The sequence below is a fragment of the Sinohyriopsis cumingii genome, chromosome 9 (genome assembly GCF_028554795.1).
Source record: "Sinohyriopsis cumingii isolate HCF-2022 chromosome 9, ASM2855479v2, whole genome shotgun sequence".
NCBI lineage: Eukaryota > Metazoa > Mollusca > Bivalvia > Unionida > Unionidae > Sinohyriopsis > Sinohyriopsis cumingii.
The window spans coordinates 14711288-14734652 of record NC_142969.1 but is presented as its reverse complement, the minus strand read 5'-3'; the positions used below and the strand labels follow the sequence as shown (position 1 = coordinate 14734652).

Genomic DNA, 23365 nt, shown 5'->3' with positions numbered 1-23365 from the left:
ATCTCCAATAGACATTTCAATTCTATTCTATTTACTCAATTTATATGAGTAAGGCATATCATTTTCTCAGTCATGCAGTGAAAGCTGATTTTCGTCTGCCCATTTCTTTCTGGCTATTTGACACAGACATGAAATTAAACCAAATCTAACAGCTCAGATCTAGATATCCCTACGTTACATTCATTTTGTCATACACAATACATTTCAGGAGGTAAATTATCTTTCCTTTCATTTTCAGCACCCATGCATTCTAAGTTTTTTCATTTTCTTATTATCATTTGTATCAGTCTTTGCTCGCGCACTACACATTGGAATAAATCTTGCATTGTCAAAGCTAACTTATTCTAAGATTTACTTTTCCAAAGGTCTATATTAATATAAAGAATTGATTCTTCTTAGTCTCAGTGTTGCGTTACAAACCCTACGTTACAAATTTGGGTTCGAGTCTCGGATTCTGCCAATGTGGGTATGTGATAAAGCTTGCCAGTAGCTTCTCGTATGTAGGTGGTTCTTTCCGGTGTTTACCCGGGTTCTTCCTCCATATTAATACTGGCCGCCATGTATAGCCTATCGGGTACTGAAAATGGCGATAAACGACACAACAACAACAACAATACGTAACAAATTCGACTCAAAATATACTACAAGGAAATAGATCAGATTATTTTTGTGACTAAAGTCTTCACAGAAAATGAAAATGTATGAATGTCCACATCGGAAACTAATTTCAGCATTTCAAATCTCAGATCGATTCAGTTAAGTAACATTGTCCGAAAATCTATCCTTTAAGGCGTATTTGGTGATACCCTGTGTGATATCTCGACAATTACTGTCCTTTGATTCAGTTCTCCTAATCTTTGCTTTTGCAATTTCATTTATTTTCATATCGCTAGTTTTTATTATAGAGGGAAGACGGGACGTAGGCAAACAACATTACTGCAATATGGGAAGTCGCGTGCAACTCTATTCTAAAAAAAATACACCCAGGAATAAAATATGTCCAACGGAAAAGATTATATGGTGCTAACATGTCCACTAAATCTTGTGATATGTGAACAAAGGTGGGGCGGTCGGTTGCAGTGAAGAATATCAAAGCAGGTCAAGAAGAAAATGTACCTGTTGTAGGTGTGGTAGTGACAGTCCCTTGAGTCGAGGAAGTGGTGCCGCTACTACCAGATGTTGTTTCGCTTGGTATGGAAGTAGTACTAGATGCAGTGGATGTGGCCGACGTGCTTGTAGTCTGTTGTGTACTTGTACTTGGAGAAGAGGTGGTTGTTTGACTAGTAGATGTCGTTAAAGGAGACGATGTGGTTGGAACCGAAGTTGTTGAGGTTTCCAATGTAGTGGAGATCGTTGGCGTTGTTGTCGCTGTAGTTGTACTTTCAGACGGCGTTGTTGTCGCACCAGTAGTGGTAGTACCAATTGTACTCGTTGTTGCCGCCGAAGTGGTAGTCACCTGTGTGGAAGTGCCTGTAGACTGAGTCGACGTGCTTGTTGGAATGCTACTTGTCGTTATAGAGGAAGTAGTTGTCGGCAACGAAGTTGTAGATGTCTCGCTTGTACTAGTTGCTGTTGGTGACGTTGTTGATGTGGAACTAGTCTGGGAAGTAGTCGTTGTTGGGGCACTTGTAGAAGCTGTGAAAGAGACGATCGATTTGCAATGACTGCTCCCAACCACTGTATCCGTGTCTTAATCACTATCAATTAGGCATATTTACTTCACATTTTAATATCTCAACCTGGCGATTGTATTACTATGTATGAAGGATATATATTTCCATGCACACTGAACACATTCACTGTTAAAGTGGAATGTGCAGCTTCTTTCAAATGTCAATACACATTTTAACTCTTTTCTATTTTCCCAATTTTTATCAGTAATCTCAATCACATAGTTAAAGGTTATATTCCTCTGCCCATTATGTAAGATGCCTATTGGTTTTCGATCGATGAGGTTTATTCATTCTTTTCCAGATAGGCATCAAAGTAAACCAAATATGACAGATCAGGTCTTGATATTTCTAATTTATATTCATTTTTATCATACACACATTGCAGGAGGTAAATTATGTTTCCTTTTCTTTTAAGCATCCATTTGCTCCAATTAGTGTCATATTCATTTCATCATTCCTATCAGTTTATTCTCGTGCATTTGCAGGGGACAGGGACCCGACTTCCAAATTCTAACTTTGTAACATTTACCTTTCCAAATGTTCAGATTAATACAAACAATAATAACAAGTTAGTTCGTCTCAATCCTAAACTTACAACGAATATGTCAAAAATATCAACCAAACTACTTTACAACCAAATATGTTCGATGTCTTTGGGACGAAAGTCTTCAAAGAAAATCAATATCTACATGTGTCCACATAACCGTCGCCAAGATATACTTTCCCCTTTTCAGATAAATTCGATTAGACAAACTTTGTCAGCAAATATATATCTACATATTATATCTTATTATATCTGTCCTGATTGGTTACCCCTAGACATAAATGTCCTGCTTTGATCCCATGTTAATAATCTCTGTTGTCAATGTCTATTTTCAAATCGTTTATTTGTGTGGTAGAGGGGCTTATCCAGACAGAATTACCGCCATTGTGGGAAGTAGCCTGCAATTCTTTTCTAATAATACACATGGGATTACAATATTCTCAAACGAAAGCTTACAATGGTGCTGACATTGTCAAAGAATCTAGTTCTCTGTGTACAAATGTGGTTACTGGTCGATTGCAATGAAAAATAAGAAAAACAGACAAAGAAGAAAATGTACCTGTTGTAGCTGTGGTAGTGGCAGTCCCTTGAGTGGACGAAGTGCTGCCGCTACTACTAGTTGTTGTATCGCTTGGTATGGAAGTAGTACTAGATGCAGTGGATGTGGCCGACGTGCTTGTAGTCTGTGGTGTACTTGTACTTGGAGACGATGTGGTTGTTTGACTAGTAGATGTCGTTAAAAGAGACGATGTGGTTGGAACCGACGTTGTAGAGGTTTCCAATGTAGTTGAGATCGTTGGCGTTGTTGTCTCTGTAGTTGTACTTTCAGACGGCGTTGTTGTCGCACCAGTAGTGGTAGTACCAATTGTACTCGTTGTTGCCGCCGACGTTGTAGTCGCTTGTGTGGAAGTGCCTGTAGACTGAGTCGACGTGCTTGTTGGAATGCTACTTGTCGTTATAGAGGAAGTAGTTGTCGGCAACGAAGTTGTAGATGTCTCGCTTGTACTAGTTGATGTTGGTGACGTTGTTGATGTGGAACTAGTCTGGGAAGTAGTCGTTGTTGGAGCACTTGTAGAAGCTGTGAAAGAGACGATCGATTTGCAATGACTGCTCCCAACCACTGTATCCGTGTCTTAATCACTATCAATTAGGCATATTTGCTTCACATTTTAATATCTCAACCTGGCGATTGTATTACTATGTATGAAGGATATATATTTCCATGCACACTGAACACATTCACTGTTAAAGTGGAATGTGCAGCTTCTTTCAAATGTCAATACACATTTTAACTCTTTTCTATTTTCCCAATTTTTATCAGTAATCTCAATCACATAGTTAAAGGTTATATTCCTCTGCCCATTATGTAAGATGCCTATTGGTTTTCGATCGATGAGGTTTATTCATTCTTTTCCAGATAGGCATCAAAGTAAACCAAATATGACAGATCAGGTCTTGATATTTCTAATTTATATTCATTTTTATCATACACACATTGCAGGAGGTAAATTATGTTTCCTTTTCTTTTAAGCATCCATTTGCTCCAATTAGTGTCATATTCATTTCATCATTCCTATCAGTTTATTCTCGTGCATTTGCAGGGGACAGGGACCCGACTTCCAAATTCTAACTTTGTAACATTTACCTTTCCAAATGTTCAGATTAATACAAACAATAATAACAAGTTAGTTCGTCTCAATCCTAAACTTACAACGAATATGTCAAAAATATCAACCAAACTACTTTACAACCAAATATGTTCGATGTCTTTGGGACGAAAGTCTTCAAAGAAAATCAATATCTACATGTGTCCACATAACCGTCGCCAAGATATACTTTCCCCTTTTCAGATAAATTCGATTAGACAAACTTTGTCAGCAAATATATATCTACATATTATATCTTATTATATCTGTCCTGATTGGTTACCCCTAGACATAAATGTCCTGCTTTGCTCCCATGTTAATAATCTCTGTTGTCAATGTCTATTTTCAAATCGTTTATTTGTGTGGTAGAGGGGCTTATCCAGACAGAATTACCGCCATTGTGGGAAGTAGCCTGCAATTCTTTTCTAATAATACACATGGGATTACAATATTCTCAAACGAAAGCTTACAGTGGTGCTGACATTGTCAAAGAATCTAGTTCTCTGTGTACAAATGTGGTTGCTGGTCGATTGCAATGAAAAATAAGAAAAACAGACAAAGAAGAAAATGTACCTGTTGTAGCTGTGGTAGTGGCAGTCCCTTGAGTCGAGGAAGTGGTGCCGCTACTACCAGATGTTGTTTCGCTTGGTATGGAAGTAGTACTAGATGCAGTGGATGTGGCCGACGTGCTTGTAGTCTGTTGTGTACTTGTACTTGGAGACGATGTGGTTGTTTGACTAGTAGATGTCGTTAAAAGAGACGATGTGGTTGGAACCGACGTTGTAGAGGTTTCCAATGTAGTTGAGATCGTTGGCGTTGTTGTCTCTGTAGTTGTACTTTCAGACGGCGTTGTTGTCGCACCAGTAGTGGTAGTACCAATTGTACTCGTTGTTGCCGCCGACGTTGTAGTCGCTTGTGTGGAAGTGCCTGTAGACTGAGTCGACGTGCTTGTTGGAATGCTACTTGTCGTTATAGAGGAAGTAGTTGTCGGCAACGAAGTTGTAGATGTCTCGCTTGTACTAGTTGATGTTGGTGACGTTGTTGATGTGGAACTAGTCTGGGAAGTAGTCGTTGTTGGAGCACTTGTAGAAGCTGTGAAAGAGACGATCGATTTGCAATGACTGCTCCCAACCACTGTATCCGTGTCTTAATCACTATCAATTAGGCATATTTACTTCACATTTTAATATCTCAACCTGGCGATTGTATTACTATGTATGAAGGATATATATTTCCATGCACACTGAACACATTCACTGTTAAAGTGGAATGTGCAGCTTCTTTCAAATGTCAATACACATTTTAACTCTTTTCTATTTTCCCAATTTTTATCAGTAATCTCAATCACATAGTTAAAGGTTATATTCCTCTGCCCATTATGTAAGATGCCTATTGGTTTTCGATCGATGAGGTTTATTCATTCTTTTCCAGATAGGCATCAAAGTAAACCAAATATGACAGATCAGGTCTTGATATTTCTAATTTATATTCATTTTTATCATACACACATTGCAGGAGGTAAATTATGTTTCCTTTTCTTTTAAGCATCCATTTGCTCCAATTAGTGTCATATTCATTTCATCATTCCTATCAGTTTATTCTCGTGCATTTGCAGGGGACAGGGACCCGACTTCCAAATTCTAACTTTGTAACATTTACCTTTCCAAATGTTCAGATTAATACAAACAATAATAACAAGTTAGTTCGTCTCAATCCTAAACTTACAACGAATATGTCAAAAATATCAACCAAACTACTTTACAACCAAATATGTTCGATGTCTTTGGGACGAAAGTCTTCAAAGAAAATCAATATCTACATGTGTCCACATAACCGTCGCCAAGATATACTTTCCCCTTTTCAGATAAATTCGATTAGACAAACTTTGTCAGCAAATATATATCTACATATTATATCTTATTATATCTGTCCTGATTGGTTACCCCTAGACATAAATGTCCTGCTTTGCTCCCATGTTAATAATCTCTGTTGTCAATGTCTATTTTCAAATCGTTTATTTGTGTGGTAGAGGGGCTTATCCAGACAGAATTACCGCCATTGTGGGAAGTAGCCTGCAATTCTTTTCTAATAATACACATGGGATTACAATATTCTCAAACGAAAGCTTACAGTGGTGCTGACATTGTCAAAGAATCTAGTTCTCTGTGTACAAATGTGGTTGCTGGTCGATTGCAATGAAAAATAAGAAAAACAGACAAAGAAGAAAATGTACCTGTTGTAGCTGTGGTAGTGGCAGTCCCTTGAGTCGAGGAAGTGGTGCCGCTACTACCAGATGTTGTTTCGCTTGGTATGGAAGTAGTACTAGATGCAGTGGATGTGGCCGACGTGCTTGTAGTCTGTTGTGTACTTGTACTTGGAGACGATGTGGTTGTTTGACTAGTAGATGTCGTTAAAAGAGACGATGTGGTTGGAACCGAAATTGTAGAGGTTTCCAATGTAGTTGAGATCGTTGGCGTTGTTGTCTCTGTAGTTGTACTTTCAGACGGCGTTGTTGTCGCACCAGTAGTGGTAGTACCAATCGTACTCGTTGTTGCCGCCGAAGTGGTAGTCACCTGTGTGGAAGTGCCTGTAGACTGAGTCGACGTGCTTGTTGGACTGCTACTTGTCGCTATAGAGGAAGTAGTTGTCGGCAACGAACTTGTAGATGTCTCGCTTGTACTAGTTGATGTTGGTGACGTTGTTGATGTAGAACTAGTCTGGGAAGTAGCCGTTGTTGGAGCACTTGTAGAAGCTTTCAAAGAGACAATCGATTTGCAATGAATGCTTGCCCAAAAACCATATTTGATTCTTTTCTGATATTTAATGAGGCAAATTAACTTCCGATTTTAGTACCTCAATCTGCCGAATTTTACTTTTTCCTATATATGAAGTCTTTGTATATGAACACTACACTTCTAAGGTGGAAAGTCTTGGTGCTCTCAATCTCCAATAGACATTTCAATTCTATTCTATTTACTCAATTTATATGAGTAAGGCATATCATTTTCTCAGTCATGCAGTGAAAGCTTATTTTCGTCTGCCCATTTCTTTCTGGCTATTTGACACAGACATGAAATTAAACCAAATCTAACAGCTCATATCTAGATATCCCTACGTTACATTCATTTTGTCATACATAATACATTTCAGGAGGTAAATTATCTTTCCTTTCATTTTCAGCACCCATGCATTCTAAGTTTTGTCATTTTTTTATTATCATTTGTATCAGTCTTTGCTCGCGCACTACACATTGGAATAAATCTTGCATTGTCAAAGCTAACTTATTCTAAGATTTACTTTTCCAAAGGTCTATATTAATATAAAGAATTGATTCTTCTTAGTCTCAGTGTTACGTTACAAACCCTACGTTACAAATTTGGGTTCGAGTCTCGGATTCTGCCAATGTGGGTATGTGAGAAAGCTTGCCAGTAGCTTCTCGTATGTAGGTGGTTCTTTCCGGTGTTTACCCGGGTTCTTCCTCCATATTAATACTGGCCGCCATGTATAGCCTATCGGGTACTGAAAATGGCGATAAACGACACAACAACAACAATACGTAACAAATTCGTCTCAAAATATACTACAAGGAAATAGATCAGATTATTTTTGTGACTAAAGTCTTCACAGAAAATGAAAATGTATGAATGTCCACATCGGAAACTAATTTCAGCATTTCAAATCTAAGATCGATTCAGTTAAGTAACATTGTCCGAAAATCTATCCTCTAAGGCGTATTTGGTGATACCCTGTGTGATATCTCGACAATTACTGTCCTTTGATTCAGTTCTCCTAATCTTTGCTCTTGCAATTTCATTTATTTTCATATCGCTAGTTTTTATTATAGAGGGAAGACGGGACGTAGGCAAACAACATTAATGCAATATGGGAAGTCGCGTGCAACTCTATTCTAAAAAAAATACACCCAGAAATAAAATATGTCCAACGAAAAAGATTATATGGTGCTAACATGTCCACTAAATCTTGTGATATGTGAACAAAGGTGGGGCGGTCGGTTGCAATGAAGAATATCAAAGCAGATCAAGAAGAAAATGTACCTGTTGTAGGTGTGGTAGTGACAGTCCCTTGAGTCGAGGAAGTGGTGCCGCTACTACCAGATGTTGTTTCGCTTGGTATGGAAGTAGTACTAGATGTAGTGGATGTGGCCGACGTGCTTGTAGTCTGTTGTATACTTGTACTTGGAGACGATGTGGTTGTTTGACTAGTAGATGTCGTTAAAAGAGACGATGTGGTTGGAACCGAAGTTGTAGAGGTTTCCAATGTAGTTGAGATCGTTGGCGTTGTTGTCTCTGTAGTTGTACTTTCAGACGGCGTTGTTGTCGCACCAGTAGTGGTAGTACCAATCGTACTTGTTGTTGCCGCCGAAGTGGTAGTCACCTGTGTGGAAGTGCCTGTAGACTGAGTCGACGTGCTTGTTGGACTGCTACTTGTCGCTATAGAGGAAGTAGTTGTCGGCAACGAAGTTGTAGATGTCTCGCTTGTACTAGTTGATGTTGGTGACGTTGTTGATGTGGAACTAGTCTGGGAAGTAGCCGTTGTTGGAGCACTTGTAGAAGCTTTCAAAGAGACAATCGATTTGCAATGAATGCTTGCCCAAATCCATATTTGATTCTTTTCTGACATTTAATGAGGCAAATTAACTTCCGATTTTAGTACCTCAATCTGCCGATTTTTACTTTTTCCTATATATGAAGTCTTTGTATATGAACACTACACTTCTAAGGTGGAAAGTCTTGGTGCTCTCAATCTCCAATAGACATTTCAATTCTATTCTATTTACTCAATTTATATGAGTAAGGCATATCATTTTCTCAGTCATGCAGTGAAAGCTGATTTTCGTCTGCCCATTTCTTTCTGGCTATTTGACACAGACATGAAATTAAACCAAATCTAACAGCTCAGATCTAGATATCCCTACGTTACATTCATTTTGTCATACACAATACATTTCAGGAGGTAAATTATCTTTCCTTTCATTTTCAGCACCCATGCATTCTAAGTTTTTTCATTTTCTTATTATCATTTGTATCAGTCTTTGCTCGCGCACTACACATTGGAATAAATCTTGCATTGTCAAAGCTAACTTATTCTAAGATTTACTTTTCCAAAGGTCTATATTAATATAAAGAATTGATTCTTCTTAGTCTCAGTGTTACGTTACAAACCCTACGTTACAAATTTGGGTTCGAGTCTCGGATTCTGCCAATGTGGGTATGTGAGAAAGCTTGCCAGTAGCTTCTCGTATGTAGGTGGTTCTTTCCGGTGTTTACCCGGGTTCTTCCTCCATATTAATACTGGCCGCCATGTATAGCCTATCGGGTACTGAAAATGGCGATAAACGACACAACAACAACAACAATACGTAACAAATTCGACTCAAAATATACTACAAGGAAATAGATCAGATTACTTTTGTGACTAAAGTCTTCACAGAAAATGAAAATGTATGAATGTCCACATCGGAAACTAAATTCAGCATTTCAAATCTCAGATCGATTCAGTTAAGTAACATTGTCCGAAAATCTATCCTTTAAGGCGTATTTGGTGATACCCTGTGTGATATCTCGACAATTACTGTCCTTTGATTCAGTTCTCCTAATCTTTGCTTTTGCAATTTCATTTATTTTCATATCGCTAGTTTTTATTATAGAGGGAAGACGGGACGTAGGCAAACAACATTACTGCAATATGGGAAGTCGCGTGCAACTCTATTCTAAAAAAAATACACCCAGGAATAAAATATGTCCAACGGAAAAGATTATATGGTGCTAACATGTCCACTAAATCTTGTGATATGTGAACAAAGGTGGGGCGGTCGGTTGCAATGAAGAATATCAAAGCAGGTCAAGAAGAAAATGTACCTGTTGTAGGTGTGGTAGTGACAGTCCCTTGAGTCGAGGAAGTGGTGCCGCTACTACCAGATGTTGTTTCGCTTGGTATGGAAGTAGTACTAGATGCAGTGGATGTGGCCGACGTGCTTGTAGTCTGTTGTGTACTTGTACTTGGAGAAGAGGTGGTTGTTTGACTAGTAGATGTCGTTAAAGGAGACGATGTGGTTGGAACCGAAGTTGTTGAGGTTTCCAATGTAGTGGAGATCGTTGGCGTTGTTGTCGCTGTAGTTGTACTTTCAGACGGCGTTGTTGTCGCACCAGTAGTGGTAGTACCAATTGTACTCGTTGTTGCCGCCGAAGTGGTAGTCACCTGTGTGGAAGTGCCTGTAGACTGAGTCGACGTGCTTGTTGGAATGCTACTTGTCGTTATAGAGGAAGTAGTTGTCGGCAACGAAGTTGTAGATGTCTCGCTTGTACTAGTTGCTGTTGGTGACGTTGTTGATGTGGAACTAGTCTGGGAAGTAGTCGTTGTTGGGGCACTTGTAGAAGCTGTGAAAGAGACGATCGATTTGCAATGACTGCTCCCAACCACTGTATCCGTGTCTTAATCACTATCAATTAGGCATATTTACTTCACATTTTAATATCTCAACCTGGCGATTGTATTACTATGTATGAAGGATATATATTTCCATGCACACTGAACACATTCACTGTTAAAGTGGAATGTGCAGCTTCTTTCAAATGTCAATACACATTTTAACTCTTTTCTATTTTCCCAATTTTTATCAGTAATCTCAATCACATAGTTAAAGGTTATATTCCTCTGCCCATTATGTCAGATGCCTATTGGTTTTCGATCGATGAGGTTTATTCATTCTTTTCCAGATAGGCATCAAAGTAAACCAAATATGACAGATCAGGTCTTGATATTTCTAATTTATATTCATTTTTATCATACACACATTGCAGGAGGTAAATTATGTTTCCTTTTCTTTTAAGCATCCATTTGCTCCAATTAGTGTCATATTCATTTCATCATTCCTATCAGTTTATTCACGTGCATTTGCAGAGGACAGGGACCCGACTTCCAAATTCTAACTTTGTAACATTTACCTTTCCAAATGTTCAGATTAATACAAACAATAATAACAAGTTAGTTCGTCTCAATCCTAAACTTACAACGAATATGTCAAAAATATCAACCAAACTACTTTACAACCAAATATGTTCGATGTCTTTGGGACGAAAGTCTTCAAAGAAAATCAATATCTACATGTGTCCACATAACCGTCGCCAAGATATACTTTCCCCTTTTCAGATAAATTCGATTAGACAAACTTTGTCAGCAAATATATATCTACATATTATATCTTATTATATCTGTCCTGATTGGTTACCCCTAGACATAAATGTCCTGCTTTGATCCCATGTTAATAATCTCTGTTGTCAATGTCTATTTTCAAATCGTTTATTTGTGTGGTAGAGGGGCTTATCCAGACAGAATTACCGCCATTGTGGGAAGTAGCCTGCAATTCTTTTCTAATAATACACATGGGATTACAATATTCTCAAACGAAAGCTTACAATGGTGCTGACATTGTCAAAGAATCTAGTTCTCTGTGTACAAATGTGGTTGCTGGTATATTGCAATGAAAAATAAGAAAAACAGACAAAGAAGAAAATGTACCTGTTGTAGCTGTGGTAGTGGCAGTCCCTTGAGTCGACGAAGTGCTGCCGCTACTTCTAGTTGTTGTATCGCTTGGTATGGAAGTAGTACTAGATGCAGTGGATGTGGCCGACGTGCTTGTAGTCTGTGGTGTACTTGTACTTGGAGACGATGTGGTTGTTTGACTAGTAGATGTCGTTAAAAGAGACGATGTGGTTGGAACCGAAATTGTAGAGGTTTCCAATGTAGTTGAGATCGTTGGCGTTGTTGTCTCTGTAGTTGTACTTTCAGACGGCGTTGTTGTCGCACCAGTAGTGGTAGTACCAATCGTACTCGTTGTTGCCGCCGAAGTGGTAGTCACTTGTGTGGAAGTGCCTGTAGACTGAGTCGACGTGCTTGTTGGACTGCTACTTGTCGCTATAGAGGAAGTAGTTGTCGGCAGCGAACTTGTAGATGTCTCGCTTGTACTAGTTGATGTTGGTGACGTTGTTGATGTGGAACTAGTCTGGGAAGTAGCCGTTGTTGGAGCACTTGTAGAAGCTTTCAAAGAGACAATCGATTTGCAATGAATGCTTGCCCAAAAACCATATTTGATTCTTTTCTGATATTTAATGAGGCAAATTAACTTCCGATTTTAGTACCTCAATCTGCCGATTTTTACTTTTTCCTATATATGAAGTCTTTGTATATGAACACTACACTTCTAAGGTGGAAAGTCTTGGTGCTCTCAATCTCCAATAGACATTTCAATTCTATTCTATTTACTCAATTTATATGAGTAAGGCATATCATTTTCTCAGTCATGCAGTGAAAGCTTATTTTCGTCTGCCCATTTCTTTCTGGCTATTTGACACAGACATGAAATTAAACCAAATCTAACAGCTCATATCTAGATATCCCTACGTTACATTCATTTTGTCATACATAATACATTTCAGGAGGTAAATTATCTTTCCTTTCATTTTCAGCACCCATGCATTCTAAGTTTTGTCATTTTCTTATTATCATTTGTATCAGTCTTTGCTCGCGCACTACACATTGGAATAAATCTTGCATTGTCAAAGCTAACTTATTCTAAGATTTACTTTTCCAAAGGTCTATATTAATATAAAGAATTGATTCTTCTTAGTCTCAGTGTTACGTTACAAACCCTACGTTACAAATTTGGGTTCGAGTCTCGGATTCTGCCAATGTGGGTATGTGAGAAAGCTTGCCAGTAGCTTCTCGTATGTAGGTGGTTCTTTCCGGTGTTTACCCGGGTTCTTCCTCCATATTAATACTGGCCGCCATGTATAGCCTATCGGGTACTGAAAATGGCGATAAACTACACAACAACAACAACAACAATACGTAACAAATTCGACTCAAAATATACGACAAGGAAATAGATCAGATTATTTTTGTGACTAAAGTCTTCACAGAAAATGAAAATGTATGAATGTCCACATCGGAAACTAATTTCAGCATTTCAAATCTAAGATCGATTCAGTTAAGTAACATTGTCCGAAAATCTATCCTCTAAGGCGTATTTGGTGATACCCTGTGTGATATCTCGACAATTACTGTCCTTTGATTCAGTTCTCCTAATCTTTGCTTTTGCAATTTCATTTATTTTCATATCGCTAGTTTTTATTATAGAGGGAAGACGGGACGTAGGCAAACAACATTACTGCAATATGGGAAGTCGCGTGCAACTCTATTCTAAAAAAAATACACCCAGGAATAAAATATGTCCAACGAAAAAGATTATATGGTGCTAACATGTCCACTAAATCTTGTGATATGTGAACAAAGGGGGGGGCGGTCGGTTGCAATGAAGAATATCAAAGCAGATCAAGAAGAAAATGTACCTGTTGTAGGTGTGGTAGTGACAGTCCCTTGAGTCGAGGAAGTGGTGCCGCTACTACCAGATGTTGTTTCGCTTGGTATGGAAGTAGTACTAGATGCAGTGGATGTGGCCGACGTGCTTGTAGTCTGTTGTGTACTTGTACTTGGAGACGATGTGGTTGTTTGACTAGTAGATGTCGTTAAAAGAGACGATGTGGTTGGAACCGAAGTTGTAGAGGTTTCCAATGTAGTTGAGATCGTTGGCGTTGTTGTCTCTGTAGTTGTACTTTCAGACGGCGTTGTTGTCGCACCAGTAGTGGTAGTACCAATCGTACTCGTTGTTGCCGCCGAAGTGGTAGTCACCTGTTTGGAAGTGCCTGTAGACTGAGTCGACGTGCTTGTTGGACTGCTACTTGTCGCTATAGAGGAAGTAGTTGTCGGCAACGAAGTTGTAGATGTCTCGCTTGTACTAGTTGATGTTGGTGACGTTGTTGATGTGGAACTAGTCTGGGAAGTAGCCGTTGTTGGAGCACTTGTAGAAGCTTTCAAAGAGACAATCGATTTGCAATGAATGCTTGCCCAAAATCCATATTTGATTCTTTTCTGACATTTAATGAGGCAAATTAACTTCCGATTTTAGTACCTCAATCTGCCGATTTTTACTTTTTCCTATATATGAAGTCTTTGTATATGAACACTACACTTCTAAGGTGGAAAGTCTTGGTGCTCTCAATCTCCAATAGACATTTCAATTCTATTCTATTTACTCAATTTATATGAGTAAGGCATATCATTTTCTCAGTCATGCAGTGAAAGCTGATTTTCGTCTGCCCATTTCTTTCTGGCTATTTGACACAGACATGAAATTAAACCAAATCTAACAGCTCAGATCTAGATATCCCTACGTTACATTCATTTTGTCATACACAATACATTTCAGGAGGTAAATTATCTTTCCTTTCATTTTCAGCACCCATGCATTCTAAGTTTTTTCATTTTCTTATTATCATTTGTATCAGTCTTTGCTCGCGCACTACACATTGGAATAAATCTTGCATTGTCAAAGCTAACTTATTCTAAGATTTACTTTTCCAAAGGTCTATATTAATATAAAGAATTGATTCTTCTTAGTCTCAGTGTTGCGTTACAAACCCTACGTTACAAATTTGGGTTCGAGTCTCGGATTCTGCCAATGTGGGTATGTGAGAAAGCTTGCCAGTAGCTTCTCGTATGTAGGTGGTTCTTTCCGGTGTTTACCCGGGTTCTTCCTCCATATTAATACTGGCCGCCATGTATAGCCTATCGGGTACTGAAAATGGCGATAAACGACACAACAACAACAACAATACGTAACAAATTCGACTCAAAATATACTACAAGGAAATAGATCAGATTATTTTTGTGACTAAAGTCTTCACAGAAAATGAAAATGTATGAATGTCCACATCGGAAACTAATTTCAGCATTTCAAATCTCAGATCGATTCAGTTAAGTAACATTGTCCGAAAATCTATCCTTTAAGGCGTATTTGGTGATACCCTGTGTGATATCTCGACAATTACTGTCCTTTGATTCAGTTCTCCTAATCTTTGCTTTTGCAATTTCATTTATTTTCATATCGCTAGTTTTTATTATAGAGGGAAGACGGGACGTAGGCAAACAACATTACTGCAATATGGGAAGTCGCGTGCAACTCTATTCTAAAAAAAATACACCCAGGAATAAAATATGTCCAACGGAAAAGATTATATGGTGCTAACATGTCCACTAAATCTTGTGATATGTGAACAAAGGTGGGGCGGTCGGTTGCAATGAAGAATATCAAAGCAGGTCAAGAAGAAAATGTACCTGTTGTAGGTGTGGTAGTGACAGTCCCTTGAGTCGAGGAAGTGGTGCCGCTACTACCAGATGTTGTTTCGCTTGGTATGGAAGTAGTACTAGATGCAGTGGATGTGGCCGACGTGCTTGTAGTCTGTTGTGTACTTGTACTTGGAGAAGAGGTGGTTGTTTGACTAGTAGATGTCGTTAAAGGAGACGATGTGGTTGGAACCGAAGTTGTTGAGGTTTCCAATGTAGTGGAGATCGTTGGCGTTGTTGTCGCTGTAGTTGTACTTTCAGACGGCGTTGTTGTCGCACCAGTAGTGGTAGTACCAATTGTACTCGTTGTTGCCGCCGAAGTGGTAGTCACCTGTGTGGAAGTGCCTGTAGACTGAGTCGACGTGCTTGTTGGAATGCTACTTGTCGTTATAGAGGAAGTAGTTGTCGGCAACGAAGTTGTAGATGTCTCGCTTGTACTAGTTGCTGTTGGTGACGTTGTTGATGTGGAACTAGTCTGGGAAGTAGTCGTTGTTGGGGCACTTGTAGAAGCTGTGAAAGAGACGATCGATTTGCAATGACTGCTCCCAACCACTGTATCCGTGTCTTAATCACTATCAATTAGGCATATTTACTTCACATTTTAATATCTCAACCTGGCGATTGTATTACTATGTATGAAGGATATATATTTCCATGCACACTGAACACATTCACTGTTAAAGTGGAATGTGCAGCTTCTTTCAAATGTCAATACACATTTTAACTCTTTTCTATTTTCCCAATTTTTATCAGTAATCTCAATCACATAGTTAAAGGTTATATTCCTCTGCCCATTATGTAAGATGCCTATTGGTTTTCGATCGATGAGGTTTATTCATTCTTTTCCAGATAGGCATCAAAGTAAACCAAATATGACAGATCAGGTCTTGATATTTCTAATTTATATTCATTTTTATCATACACACATTGCAAGAGGTAAATTATGTTTCCTTTTCTTTTAAGCATCCATTTGCTCCAATTAGTGTCATATTCATTTCATCATTCCTATCAGTTTATTCTCGTGCATTTGCAGGGGACAGGGACCCGACTTCCAAATTCTAACTTTGTAACATTTACCTTTCCAAATGTTCAGATTAATACAAACAATAATAACAAGTTAGTTCGTCTCAATCCTAAACTTACAACGAATATGTCAAAAATATCAACCAAACTACTTTACAACCAAATATGTTCGATGTCTTTGGGACGAAAGTCTTCAAAGAAAATCAATATCTACATGTGTCCACATAACCGTCGCCAAGATATACTTTCCCCTTTTCAGATAAATTCGATTAGACAAACTTTGTCAGCAAATATATATCTACATATTATATCTTATTATATCTGTCCTGATTGGTTACCCCTAGACATAAATGTCCTGCTTTGATCCCATGTTAATAATCTCTGTTGTCAATGTCTATTTTCAAATCGTTTATTTGTGTGGTAGAGGGGCTTATCCAGACAGAATTACCGCCATTGTGGGAAGTAGCCTGCAATTCTTTTCTAATAATACACATGGGATTACAATATTCTCAAACGAAAGCTTACAATGGTGCTGACATTGTCAAAGAATCTAGTTCTCTGTGTACAAATGTGGTTACTGGTCGATTGCAATGAAAAATAAGAAAAACAGACAAAGAAGAAAATGTACCTGTTGTAGCTGTGGTAGTGGCAGTCCCTTGAGTGGACGAAGTGCTGCCGCTACTACTAGTTGTTGTATCGCTTGGTATGGAAGTAGTACTAGATGCAGTGGATGTGGCCGACGTGCTTGTAGTCTGTGGTGTACTTGTACTTGGAGACGATGTGGTTGTTTGACTAGTAGATGTCGTTAAAAGAGACGATGTGGTTGGAACCGAAGTTGTAGAGGTTTCCAATGTAGTTGAGATCGTTGGCGTTGTTGTCTCTGTAGTTGTACTTTCAGACGGCGTTGTTGTCGCACCAGTAGTGGTAGTACCAATCGTACTCGTTGTTGTCGCCGAAGTGGTAGTCACCTGTGTGGAAGTGCCTGTAGACTGAGTCGACGTGCTTGTTGGACTGCTACTTGTCGCTATAGAGGAAGTAGTTGTCGGCAACGAAGTTGTAGATGTCTCGCTTGTACTAGTTGATGTTGGTGACGTTGTTGATGTGGAACTAGTCTGGGAAGTAGCCGTTGTTGGAGCACTTGTAGAAGCTTTCAAAGAGACAATCGATTTGCAATGAATGCTTGCCCAAAAACCATATTTGATTCTTTTCTGACATTTAATGAGGCAAATTAACTTCCGATTTTAGTACCTCAATCTGCCGATTTTTACTTTTTCTTATATATGAAGTCTTTGTATATGAACACTACACTTCTAAGGTGGAAAGTCTTGGTGCTCTCAATCTCCAATAGACATTTCAATTCTATTCTATTTACTCAATTTATATGAGTAAGGCATATCATTTTCTCAGTCATGCAGTGAAAGCTGATTTTCGTCTGCCCATTTCTTTCTGGCTATTTGACACAGACATGAAATTAAACCAAATCTAACAGCTCATATCTAGATATCCCTACGTTACATTCATTTTGACATACATAATACTTTTCAGGAGGTAAATTATCTTTCCTTTCATTTTCAGCACCCATGCATTCTAAGTTTTGTCATTTTCTTATTATCATTTGTATCAGTCTTTGCTCGCGCACTACACATTGGAATAAATCTTGCATTGTCAAAGCTAACTTATTCTAAGATTTACTTTTCCAAAGGTCTATATTAATATAAAGAATTGATTCTTCTTAGTCTCAGTGTTACGTTACAAACCCTACGTTACAAATTTGGGTTCGAGTCTCGGATTCTGCCAATGTGGGTATGTGAGAAAGCTTGCCAGTAGCTTCTCGTATGTAGGTGGTTCTTTCCGGTGTTTACCCGGGTTCTTCCTCCATATTAATACTGGCCGCCATGTATAGCCTATCGGGTACTGAAAATGGCGATAAACGACACAACAACAACAACAATACGTAACAAATTCGACTCAAAATATATAATTCAAGGAAATAGATCAGATTATTTTTGTGACTAAAGTCTTCACAGAAAATGAAAATGTATGAATGTCCACATCGGAAACTAATTTCAGCATTTCAAATCTAAGATCGATTCAGTTAAGTAACATTGTCCGAAAATCTATCCTTTAAGGCGTATTTGGTGATACCCTGTGTGATATCTCGACAATTACTGTCCTTTGATTCAGTTCTCCTAATCTTTGCTTTTGCAATTTCATTTATTTTCATATCGCTAGTTTTTATTATAGAGGGAAGACGGGACGTAGGCAAATAACATTACTGCAATATGGGAAGTCGCGTGCAACTCTTTCTAAAAAAAATACACCCAGGAATAAAATATGTCCAACGAAAAAGATTATATGGTGCTAACATGTCCACTAAATCTTGTGATATGTGAACAAAGGTGGGGCGGTCGGTTGCAATGAAGAATATCAAATCAGATCAAGAAGAAAATGTACCTGTTGTAGGTGTGGTAGTGACAGTCCCTTGAGTCGAGGAAGTGGTGCCGCTACTACCAGATGTTGTTTCGCTTGGTATGGAAGTAGTACTAGATGCAGTGGATGTGGCCGACGTGCTTGTAGTCTGTTGTGTACTTGTACTTGGAGACGATGTGGTTGTTTGACTAGTAGATGTCGTTAAAAGAGACGATGTGGTTGGAACCGAAGTTGTAGAGGTTTCCAATGTAGTTGAGATCGTTGGCGTTGTTGTCTCTGTAGTTGTACTTTCAGACGGCGTTGTTGTCGCACCAGTAGTGGTAGTACCAATCGTACTCGTTGTTGCCGCCGAAGTGGTAGTCACCTGTGTGGAAGTGCCTGTAGACTGAGTCGACGTGCTTGTTGGACTGCTACTTGTCGCTATAGAGGAAGTAGTTGTCGGCAACGAAGTTGTAGATGTCTCGCTTGTACTAGTTGATGTTGGTGACGTTGTTGATGTGGAACTAGTCTGGGAAGTAGCCGTTGTTGGAGCACTTGTAGAAGCTTTCAAAGAGACAATCGATTTGCAATGAATGCTTGCCCAAAAACCATATTTGATTCTTTTCTGACATTTAATGAGGCAAATTAACTTCCGATTTTAGTACCTCAATCTGCCGATTTTTACTTTTTCCTATATATGAAGTCTTTGTATATGAACACTACACTTCTAAGGTGGAAAGTCTTGGTGCTCTCAATCTCCAATAGACATTTCAATTCTATTCTATTTACTCAATTTATATGAGTAAGGCATATCATTTTCTCAGTCATGCAGTGAAAGCTGATTTTCGTCTGCCCATTTCTTTCTGGCTATTTGACACAGACATGAAATTAAACCAAATCTAACAGCTCATATCTAGATATCCCTACGTTACATTCATTTTGTCATACACAATACATTTCAGGAGGTAAATTATCTTTCCTTTCATTTTCAGCACCCATGCATTCTAAGTTTTGTCATTTTCTTATTATCATTTGTATCAGTCTTTGCTCGCGCACTACACATTGGAATAAATCTTGCATTGTCAAAGCTAACTTATTCTAAGATTTACTTTTCCAAAGGTCTATATTAATATAAAGAATTGATTCTTCTTAGTCTCAGTGTTACGTTACAAACCCTACGTTACAAATTTGGGTTCGAGTCTCGGATTCTGCCAATGTGGGTATGTGAGAAAGCTTGCCAGTAGCTTCTCGTATGTAGGTGGTTCTTTCCGGTGTTTACCCGGGTTCTTCCTCCATATTAATACTGGCCGCCATGTATAGCCTATCGGGTACTGAAAATGGCGATAAACGACACAACAACAACAACAATACGTAACAAATTCGACTCAAAATATACTACAAGGAAATAGATCAGATTATTTTTGTGACTAAAGTCTTCACAGAAAATGAAAATGTATGAATGTCCACATCGGAAACTAAATTCAGCATTTCAAATCTCAGATCGATTCAGTTAAGTAACATTGTCCGAAAATCTATCCTTTAAGGCGTATTTGGTGATACCCTGTGTGATATCTCGACAATTACTGTCCTTTGATTCAGTTCTCCTAATCTTTGCTTTTGCAATTTCATTTATTTTCATATCGCTAGTTTTTATTATAGAGGGAAGACGGGACGTAGGCAAACAACATTACTGCAATATGGGAAGTCGCGTGCAACTCTATTCTAAAAAAAATACACCCAGGAATAAAATATGTCCAACGGAAAAGATTATATGGTGCTAACATGTCCACTAAATCTTGTGATATGTGAACAAAGGTGGGGCGGTCGGTTGCAATGAAGAATATCAAAGCAGGTCAAGAAGAAAATGTACCTGTTGTAGGTGTGGTAGTGACAGTCCCTTGAGTCGAGGAAGTGGTGTCGCTACTACCAGATGTTGTTTCGCTTGGTATGGAAGTAGTACTAGATGCAGTGGATGTGGCCGACGTGCTTGTAGTCTGTGGTGTACTTGTACTTGGAGAAGAGGTGGTTGTTTGACTAGTAGATGTCGTTAAAGGAGACGATGTGGTTGGAACCGAAGTTGTTGAGGTTTCCAATGTAGTGGAGATCGTTGGCGTTGTTGTCGCTGTAGTTGTACTTTCAGACGGCGTTGTTGTCGCACCAGTAGTGGTAGTACCAATTGTACTCGTTGTTGCCGCCGACGTTGTAGTCGCTTGTGTGGAAGTGTCTGTAGACTGAGTCGACGTGCTTGTTGGAATGCTACTTGTCGTTATAGAGGAAGTAGTTGTCGGCAACGAAGTTGTAGATGTCTCGCTTGTACTAGTTGCTGTTGGTGACGTTGTTGATGTGGAACTAGTCTGGGAAGTAGTCGTTGTTGGGGCACTTGTAGAAGCTGTGAAAGAGACGATCGATTTGCAATGACTGCTCCCAACCACTGTATCCGTGTCTTAATCACTATCAATTAGGCATATTTACTTCACATTTTAATATCTCAACCTGGCGATTGTATTACTATGTATGAAGGATATATATTTCCATGCACACTGAACACATTCACTGTTAAAGTGGAATGTGCAGCTTCTTTCAAATGTCAATACACATTTTAACTCTTTTCTATTTTCCCAATTTTTATCAGTAATCTCAATCACATAGTTAAAGGTTATATTCCTCTGCCCATTATGTAAGATGCCTATTGGTTTTCGATCGATGAGGTTTATTCATTCTTTTCCAGATAGGCATCAAAGTAAACCAAATATGACAGATCAGGTCTTGATATTTCTAATTTATATTCATTTTTATCATACACACATTGCAGGAGGTAAATTATGTTTCCTTTTCTTTTAAGCATCCATTTGCTCCAATTAGTGTCATATTCATTTCATCATTCCTATCAGTTTATTCTCGTGCATTTGCAGGGGACAGGGACCCGACTTCCAAATTCTAACTTTGTAACATTTACCTTTCCAAATGTTCAGATTAATACAAACAATAATAACAAGTTAGTTCGTCTCAATCCTAAACTTACAACGAATATGTCAAAAATATCAACCAAACTACTTTACAACCAAATATGTTCGATGTCTTTGGGACGAAAGTCTTCAAAGAAAATCAATATCTACATGTGTCCACATAACCGTCGCCAAGATATACTTTCCCCTTTTCAGATAAATTCGATTAGACAAACTTTGTCAGCAAATATATATCTACATATTATATCTTATTATATCTGTCCTGATTGGTTACCCCTAGACATAAATGTCCTGCTTTGATCCCATGTTAATAATCTCTGTTGTCAATGTCTATTTTCAAATCGTTTATTTGTGTGGTAGAGGGGCTTATCCAGACAGAATTACCGCCATTGTGGGAAGTAGCCTGCAATTCTTTTCTAATAATACACATGGGATTACAATATTCTCAAACGAAAGCTTACAATGGTGCTGACATTGTCAAAGAATCTAGTTCTCTGTGTACAAATGTGGTTACTGGTCGATTGCAATGAAAAATAAGAAAAACAGACAAAGAAGAAAATGTACCTGTTGTAGCTGTGGTAGTGGCAGTCCCTTGAGTGGACGAAGTGCTGCCGCTACTACTAGTTGTTGTATCGCTTGGTATGGAAGTAGTACTAGATGCAGTGGATGTGGCCGACGTGCTTGTAGTCTGTGGTGTACTTGTACTTGGAGACGATGTGGTTGTTTGACTAGTAGATGTCGTTAAAAGAGACGATGTGGTTGGAACCGAAGTTGTAGAGGTTTCCAATGTAGTTGAGATCGTTGGCGTTGTTGTCTCTGTAGTTGTACTTTCAGACGGCGTTGTTGTCGCACCAGTAGTGGTAGTACCAATCGTACTCGTTGTTGCCGCCGAAGTGGTAGTCACCTGTGTGGAAGTGCCTGTAGACTGAGTCGACGTGCTTGTTGGACTGCTACTTGTCGCTATAGAGGAAGTAGTTGTCGGCAACGAAGTTGTAGATGTCTCGCTTGTACTAGTTGATGTTGGTGACGTTGTTGATGTAGAACTAGTCTGGGAAGTAGCCGTTGTTGGAGCACTTGTAGAAGCTTTCAAAGAGACAATCGATTTGCAATGAATGCTTGCCCAAAAACCATATTTGATTCTTTTCTGACGTTTAATGAGGCAAATTAACTTCCGATTTTAGTACCTCAATCTGCCGATTTTTACTTTTTCCTATATATGAAGTCTTTGTATATGAACACTACACTTCTAAGGTGGAAAGTCTTGGTGCTCTCAATCTCCAATAGACATTTCAATTCTATTCTATTTACTCAATTTATATGAGTAAGGTATATCATTTTCTGAGTCATGCAGTGAAAGCGTATTTTCGTCTGCCCATTTCTTTCTGGCTATTTGACACAGACATGAAATTAAACCAAATCTAACAGCTCATATCTAGATATCCCTACGTTACATTCATTTTGTCATACATAATACATTTCAGGAGGGAAATTATCTTTCCTTTCATTTTCAGCACCCATGCATTCTAAGTTTTGTCATTTTCTTATTATCATTCCTATCAGTCTTTGCTCGCGCACTACACATTGGAATAAATCTTGCATTGTCAAAGCTAACTTATTCTAAGATTTACTTTTCCAAAGGTCTATATTAATATAAAGAATTGATTCTTCTTAATCTCAGTGTTACGTTACAAACCCTACGTTACAAATTTGGGTTCGAGTCTCGGATTCTGAAAAAGTGGGTATGTGAGAAAGCTTGCCAGTAGCTTCTCGTATGTAGGTGGTTCTTTTCGGTGTTTACCCGGGTTCTTCCTCCATATTAATACTGGCCGCCATGTATAGCCTATCGGGTACTGAAAATGGCGATAAACGACACAACAACAACAACAATACGTAACAAATTCG

The 23365-nt window shown here is 38.6% G+C and overlaps 1 protein-coding gene across 1 annotated transcript; it reads right to left on the bottom strand.

Moving 5' to 3' along the window:
• Positions 1-5808: 5808 nt before the first annotated feature.
• On the bottom strand, positions 5809-22893 carry LOC149791304 (uncharacterized). Its single transcript, XM_089971328.1, has 8 exons — positions 22887-22893; positions 22028-22546; positions 20368-20886; positions 16717-17235; positions 15057-15575; positions 7919-8437; positions 6097-6615; positions 5809-5849 (listed from the first exon to the last, which is right to left on the bottom strand). Exons 1-8 carry the CDS (start codon positions 22891-22893, stop codon positions 5809-5811), a joined length of 3162 nt encoding a protein of 1053 aa, XP_089827454.1.
• Between the last annotated feature and the right edge of the window lie 472 nt (positions 22894-23365).